Source organism: Lactuca virosa, chromosome 2 (genome assembly GCF_052849685.1).
Source record: "Lactuca virosa cultivar CGN04683 chromosome 2, Lactuca_virosa_CGN04683_v6, whole genome shotgun sequence".
Lineage (NCBI taxonomy): Eukaryota > Viridiplantae > Streptophyta > Magnoliopsida > Asterales > Asteraceae > Lactuca > Lactuca virosa.
In genome coordinates, this window is record NC_136427.1 from 5,627,864 (window position 1) to 5,635,942 (window position 8,079).

At 37.6% G+C, this 8,079-nt stretch overlaps 1 protein-coding gene and 2 long non-coding RNA genes across 3 annotated transcripts; all 3 read right to left on the minus strand.

Annotated features, from left to right (window-relative positions):
• Positions 1-1,454: 1,454 nt before the first annotated feature.
• LOC145156233 (uncharacterized) lies at positions 1,455-2,159 on the minus strand. Its single transcript, XR_013736553.1, has 2 exons — positions 2,056-2,159; positions 1,455-1,612 (listed from the first exon to the last, which is right to left on the minus strand). It is a non-coding gene; the product is annotated as an uncharacterized LOC145156233 (long non-coding RNA).
• A 1,435-nt stretch (positions 2,160-3,594) lies between these two features.
• LOC145157220 (uncharacterized) lies at positions 3,595-4,450 on the minus strand. The gene is made up of 2 exons (XM_079076289.1): positions 3,996-4,450; positions 3,595-3,634 (listed from the first exon to the last, which is right to left on the minus strand). Exons 1-2 carry the CDS (start codon positions 4,448-4,450, stop codon positions 3,595-3,597), a joined length of 495 nt encoding a protein of 164 aa, XP_078932415.1.
• Positions 4,451-6,284: 1,834 nt separating this feature from the next.
• LOC145156234 (uncharacterized) lies at positions 6,285-6,989 on the minus strand. Its single transcript, XR_013736554.1, has 2 exons — positions 6,886-6,989; positions 6,285-6,442 (listed from the first exon to the last, which is right to left on the minus strand). It is a non-coding gene; the product is annotated as an uncharacterized LOC145156234 (long non-coding RNA).
• Between the last annotated feature and the right edge of the window lie 1,090 nt (positions 6,990-8,079).

Consider the following 8,079-nt stretch of genomic DNA (forward strand, 5'->3'; position numbering starts at 1 on the left):
ATAACATATCAAGATCACAACGCCATAACATATAAGCATAAGAAAGGAATCATACCCGTCACTACATCAGGTGCAGCGCGTGCCTCCTCGGCTGTCAGCTGAAATGCTCGGCTCCGCACCACTGGAGCCTCTGCCTTGACCTTCCGGCCATCTGTAACCCGCGCCGTCCCTGAGACCGGCGCCGCTGCTGGCTCTGCTGCTGACGCTGCTGTCAATCTCGGGCAATTGGCCCTTTTGTGGCCCCTCTGATTGCAATTGAAGCAAATCAGGTCCGTCATCTGTACCGTGGGGGCGGGGGCAGTACAATCCCTGCCAAAATGCCCAACCTTGCCGCACTTATAGCAGCCCGAACCCGGCCCAGTGCGACAAGCTCCCTCGTGTGACCGACCGCATTTCCCACAACTGTCCCGTCCTTCCTGACCTTTTGGCCTACCATCAGATCCCTTGGGCTTCTTCCCCGAAGCCCCAGTCGTCAGCCCCTCCACTGCCTTCCTCTTCTGGACGTGCTCCAGATCAATCTCCCTCTCCCTATCCCTGGCAATCATGGAATCCAAGGTAGGGCAAGCTGAAAAACTAACATGCTCCCGAATATCAGCTCGTGGCATGTCATGGTAGCGGGTCCTCCTCATATCCTCATCTCCCGCATACTGGGGCACCAACAATGCCCTCTCCCGGAACTTGGAGGTGATCTCCGCCACAGTCTCCGTAGTCTGCCTCATATCCAAGAACTCTCTGGCCAGCCGCTGAAGCTCCACAGCTGGCGCAAACTCCTCCCTGAATATGGTCACAAAGTCTGACCAGGTCATAGCCTCAACAGCCGAGGCTCCCAATGAGTCACCAACAGACTCCCACCAATCTCTGGCCCTGTCCCTCAAGCATCCTGCTGCATATCTCACCTTCGACCCCTCCGGGCAGAAGCTCGTCAGCTGCGCAGACTCGATGTCTACGATCCATCTCCTGGCAGCAATGGTGTCTTTCGCCCCATGGAAATCTGACGCACCACTCCCTCGAAAGTCCTTGAAGGACAGTGTGCACGTACCCACCTGGCTAGACGCCAAATCACTCCTGAATGTTCGAAGGCGATCCTCCATCAGCTCAACAATCCCTTCCTTGATCGACCCGAAGATGATAGGGGTCGACTCAAGGATGCCTCTCGTGATCTCAGACGCGATGAACTCGCGTAGCCCGTCATCAACCTGCTCGGACCCTGCACCCGAGCCCGATCCTGATCCTGATCCAGAACCGCCTGCTCCATGTCGTGTGGTCACCATGCTGAAAATACACGCATAAATGTCAGGATCATACCTACTCTGAGAGGTCTAGCTGTAACACCCTTTTTTTTTTTTTTTTTTTTCTGCGGTAAATAAATATTTACTACAGTAATAAAATATCTGATTTGGTCCCCATTTGAATATTAGTAAAACTTCATTTATAATATAATGACATTTAAAGAGTTTTAAATAAACACAAATAAATCCAGGTTTAAACTTTATTACATAAAACATGATTTATTGAAATAAACAGCGGAAGACTTTTATCCATAATTTTCAAGAGTAATGCGGTTGCCACGATAGTCAAGCTGGATTCTTCCCCTTGTTTACCCCAGAGGGTCCTGTAAAAATGTTAATAGTATCTGATAAGCCAACGCTTAGTGAGTTCACAATCTATACATTTTACCACATGCATATAATCATTATAAAAATATTTACTGTTTTACTACAGTAATTCTGAAATATTTACTGTTTTACTACAGTAATCCTGAAACATTTACTGTTTTACTACAGTAATCCTGAAACATCTACTGTTTAACTACAGTAGTTAATCATGTATGTCATATAATAATCATAGTAATAACATTTACTAGTATATAATATATAGCATAACATTTTTACCGTCAACAGTAAAAATTACACATATAACATGTTTACACATAATTACCGTCAATAGTAAATAATGGTAAATAATGGTAAATATTATTTATCATAATATCTTCACATGAACTTGTTTTATAATAACTACATACATGAGTATCACATATAGAATAGTAAAACTCACCTTAGTCGCAGAACAGCAACACGAACGTTTGTTTTCTCGAGTTTATTCACTTAACAGCCTCTCGGGATTTATCTTCTCGATTATCAAGACTATAATTTACACTTGTTGTTCTTTCCCAAATGAAGGAAAATTACCTCTCTATTTATAGGTAAAAATGTTGATTATTTTATTCATGACCTAATTTCTCCATTATTATTATTTCTTTTTTTATGATTTCTTTTACTTTTGGCCTAATTCTGGCACTCAATACCGCACCTAGAACTATTGGACCCGACTCCATCTTGAAGGAAATCGAGTCAGCTTTCCAATGGCACCAGCCACTCGCCGCCACTCGCCGCCACGCGCCGCCACTCGCCACTTTTCCGGCCGGTGGTCGGCTGCCGGATTTCATTTCGAGATTTTTGTTCAAACTTCAAAAATTCATAACTTCTTCATACGAGCTCCGTTTTCGACGTATTTTTTTCATGCGTGGGTATTTCCGAGTACTACAACTTTCATTTAGATCACTTTAGCTAAAAATAAATATACTTTTACTTTCATATTTAAATGTAATTATAACTTTTTAAACCATATAACCATTAAATCTTTTATACACATTTTTGATTATTTGTAACACCAAATTTACTACTATATATTTATATATAACTTATGATAATTTTATAAACATTTTTGACATAAATACTTATCTTTATTTATTTATTTATAAATGAAAACGGGGCGTTACAATTCTCCCCTACTTGGAATGATTTCGTCCTCGAAATCCTTATAAAAAGAACTCGGGATAATTCTTTTTCATTTCATCTTCTGGTTCCCAAGTCCATTCTGTTCCACGTCGGTGCTGCCATTGTACTTTAACAATTACTATTTCCTTGTTGCGTAATGTCTTTATTTTTCGATCTATAATGGCAACAGGCTTTTCAATGTAGTTAAGTCTGTTATCTACCTGAATATCGTCAAGTGGCACAATATAGGTTTCTTCTGCCATACACTTTCTTAATTGCGACACATGAAATGTGTTGTGTATCTGATTTAATTGTTCTGGTAGCTCTAAGCGATATGCTACCTTCCCAACTCGTGCAATAACTTTATATGGACCAATGAATCTAGGTCCCAATTTTCCTCTTTTCATTAATACAGCTCCTAATCCGCGATAAGATGCATCACAATAGACAGTCATATCATCGACTCCTTCTGGTAGAGTTAGGATTGGTGCTTCACATAACTTTTGCCTTAAGATCTCAAAAGCTACTTGTTGTTCATTACCCCATTCAAACAATTCATTCTTTTTCGTCAATTTGGTTAATGGTACTGCGATTTTGGAAAAATCTTGGATAAATCTACGATAGTATCCAGCCAAACCAAGAAAACTTCTAATTTCTGTAGGGGTCTTTGGAACTTCCCACTTCATTACTGCATCAACCTTGGCCGTGTCAACTTTAATACCATTCTGATTGATAATATGTCCTAAGAATTGGACTTCTCGTAACCAAAATTCACATTTTGAAAATTTGGCATACAACTTCTCGCGCCTCAGTACTGTCAATACTTCTCGTAGATGATATTCATGCTCTTCTTTGTTCTTTGAGTACACAAGAATGTCGTCAATAAACACAATCACTGATTTGTCAAGCATGGGTCGACAAACTCGGTTCATTAAATCCATGAACACTGCTGGTGCATTTGTAAGTCCAAATGGCATTACAATGAATTCGTAATGTCCATATCTTGTTCGGAATGCTGTCTTGTGTATATCTTCCTCCTTAACTCTCATCTGATGGTATCCAGATCGAAGGTCGATCTTGGAAAACCAAGATGCTCCCTGCAACTGATCGAAAAGGTCGTCGATTCTTGGTAGAGGATACTTATTCTTTATAGTGACTTTGTTAAGTTCTCTGTAGTCAATGCACATCCTGAATGATCCGTCTTTCTTCTTGACAAACAGTATTGGTGCGCCCCATGGAGAACTACTTAGACGTATGAACTCCTTCTTTATCAATTCCTGCAGTTGAGCAGACAGTTCTTGCATCTCAGGGGGTGCAAGTCTATATGGTGTCTTGGCTATTGGTGCTGCTCCGGGAGTAAGGTCGATCCCAAACTCTACTTGTCTTTTTGGAGGAATACCGGGTAAATCTTCAGGAAACACGTCGGTATATTCTTGAACTACTAGCACATTGGAAATTACTGTCTTCTTTTCTGGTTTACCATCTAGTGTATAAACCAAATATCCAGTACATCCATGATGTATGTACTTCCGTACTCTTGCTGCTGAACAGATGGATGTCATGTTCCTTCTTCCTTCCCCTTGAATGATTAGTTCTCCCCTACTTGGGGTTTGAACTCGGACTCGATGTCTTCTACAGTCGATCAAGGCATGATGCTTTTCTAACCAGTCCATCCCTATAACGATGTTGATTTCTTTCATCGGAATTGGAATGAGGTCAATCTTGAACTTCACATCGGATATTACTAATACACAACCTTTATATACATGATATGATGTTATCGTCTTATCATCGGCTATCTCTACTTCTAATTCTCTATCTAACTTTTCTAGTTTAACAATTATATTCTTGCTATTTCTGTCATGTCTTTGAATGTCTTGCAGTTAGAGGTTACAACAACCTCTCTGATCATGGGCTTGAGTATCTTAACATAACGATTCATCTTCATCTTTTCCGTGGCCACAAATTCTTGACAAAAGATTGATTTTTCCATAAATTTATCGGTGATTTCATTGACCGATTCCGTTGTTTGCTCCATAGATAGAAACTCTTCAGTTATTCTATCTATTTCTACCACTGTAACATACTCATCTTGAAAGAGTATTTTGAATTCTGCCCAAGTCATGTTCTCTATTTCAGCTTCCTTAAGCTTCTTCATGGTTAACTCCCACCAATCATTCGCCGTTCCTCGTAATTGGTTTGCTGCAAATCGAACTTTTGCTTCTGGCTGACAAAAACAAGTACGAAAAGCATTCTCTATCTCTGATATCCAGCGCATGCTGACCAGAGGGTCCTTCTTTCCATGGAACAATGGTGGTTTGGTAGCTGCAAAATCCTGATACTTGCATTTCTTGAGTTGACCAGATGCTGCCATCTTATTATCAATGATTTTTAACAAATCAGTCTTTACTTGCTCGAATAACTCTGGGAGAAATTCTTGAATTGCTACTCTTATTTCAGACGCAACTAGCTCCCTAACATTGACATCTTCATGTTGATTTTCATTTCCATTTCCACTTCCATTTCCATTTCCACTCCCATTTCTTGTAACCACCATCTTTCTGATAACCATAATATAATAAATTATATATATATATATATATATATATATATATATATATATAAGTAATTAATCCTATGCCTTATTCTAAAGAAACTTCCATCTGTTTTCTGGTTTTCCTTGTGGTCCTCCCGTCCCAATTATGTATCATGTGCTTTCGTTAGTACGGGCCCATACTAACGTCCACACATATACATAATTGTTTTTGGTATATCACAAAGTCTTCCAAATTGCAGATTTTAGTTTAACACGCATTTTCTATTTCACATATTGTAGACATACATATAATGTCTACAGAGTTTACTGATTATACTCTTTTTAACCAATTAATATTATCAAAGAGTATTATAAATACATAACTATACATAATGCTGAATCAAATAGTCATTCAAATAATTAACTTTTTACCCTAAAGCAACAATCAAACAAGAACATGCAGTAAGGCTTTAGTCAAAATTCTAAGTCTATGTAATTCTAATTATGCATAGTTTTAAAGCATTTACTTTACTCTTTGCTAATTTTAAGTAAACACATAATCATACGGATATTTATCTATATCCTATTCAATTCTAGCATGTGAAATATATACATATATATCATATATATCAAAATTTCTTGTATGTAATATATTATAAAAATATATTATATTATACCTTTTGAAGAATACCGGCTGACTGCTCGTTCCGCATTACTTTACTCTTTTAAAATTTTGACACTTTTTCCAAAATTTTATTTTTCTTGAAAATTTTGAGCTTCGGTTTAAGTTCAAACACACACTGATGTATATTTGAATCCCTTAAACTAAAGCTCTGATACCAACTTGTAACACCCTTTTTTTTTTTTTTTTCTGTGGTAAATAAATATTTACTACAGTAATAAAATATCTGATTTGGTCCCCATTTGAATATTAGTAAAACTTCATTTATAATATAATGACATTTAAAGAGTTTTAAATAAACACAAATAAATCCAGGTTTAAACTTTATTACATAAAACATGATTTATTGAAATAAACAGCGGAAGACTTTTATCCATAATTTTCAAGAGTAATGCGGTTGCCACGATAGTCAAGCTGGATTCTTCCCCTTGTTTACCCCAGAGGGTCCTGTAAAAATGTTAATAGTATCTGATAAGCCAACGCTTAGTGAGTTCACAATCTATACATTTTACCACATGCATATAATCATTATAAAAATATTTACTGTTTTACTACAGTAATTCTGAAATATTTACTGTTTTACTACAGTAATCCTGAAACATTTACTGTTTTACTACAGTAATCCTGAAACATCTACTGTTTAACTACAGTAGTTAATCATGTATGTCATATAATAATCATAGTAATAACATTTACTAGTATATAATATATAGCATAACATTTTTACCGTCAACAGTAAAAATTACACATATAACATGTTTACACATAATTACCGTCAATAGTAAATAATGGTAAATAATGGTAAATATTATTTATCATAATATCTTCACATGAACTTGTTTTATAATAACTACATACATGAGTATCACATATAGAATAGTAAAACTCACCTTAGTCGCAGAACAGCAACACGAACGTTTGTTTTCTCGAGTTTATTCACTTAACAGCCTCTCGGGATTTATCTTCTCGATTATCAAGACTATAATTTACACTTGTTGTTCTTTCCCAAATGAAGGAAAATTACCTCTCTATTTATAGGTAAAAATGTTGATTATTTTATTCATGACCTAATTTCTCCATTATTATTATTTCTTTTTTTATGATTTCTTTTACTTTTGGCCTAATTCTGGCACTCAATACCGCACCTAGAACTATTGGACCCGACTCCATCTTGAAGGAAATCGAGTCAGCTTTCCAATGGCACCAGCCACTCGCCGCCACTCGCCGCCACGCGCCGCCACTCGCCACTTTTCCGGCCGGTGGTCGGCTGCCGGATTTCATTTCGAGATTTTTGTTCAAACTTCAAAAATTCATAACTTCTTCATACGAGCTCCGTTTTCGACGTATTTTTTTTCATGCGTGGGTATTTCCGAGTACTACAACTTTCATTTAGATCACTTTAGCTAAAAATAAATATACTTTTACTTTCATATTTAAATGTAATTATAACTTTTTAAACCATATAACCATTAAATCTTTTATACACATTTTTGATTATTTGTAACACCAAATTTACTACTATATATTTATATATAACTTATGATAATTTTATAAACATTTTTGACATAAATACTTATCTTTATTTATTTATTTATAAATGAAAACGGGGCGTTACACTAGCACACTCTCCAAGGTTCCCAGTTCCATCTAGGCCCTCCTTGATTTGAGTACGGGTCCTCTGCTTTCAGTAGTACGGGCCCATACTACCTTCCACATCTACCTGTACTTTCCTCAAGGATTGCTTCGACTTCACCAAGTCCCTTTTACCGATACCCTTTCCACTGACCTCATCCTAGGCTTCCCTAGGGCACTCTCCGACCTACCCTCCGTCATCAGCTGTACTAGGAGCCCGTACTACTTCCCTTAACTAACTTACAGATACTGTTACATATCCGCTCCTTAGTTAGTTGGAAATAACCAGGATCCCCCATAGCACAAAGCAAGCAACATTCGTGCGTCGAGTAACCAAATCAGGCATAACCTATACAGGCCATCCTACTGCTGACTAAACAGTCCTAACATACAACTCATACAACAGGCATATAAGGCATCCTCCTAGATCCTTAACCCTAACTAGCATGCAA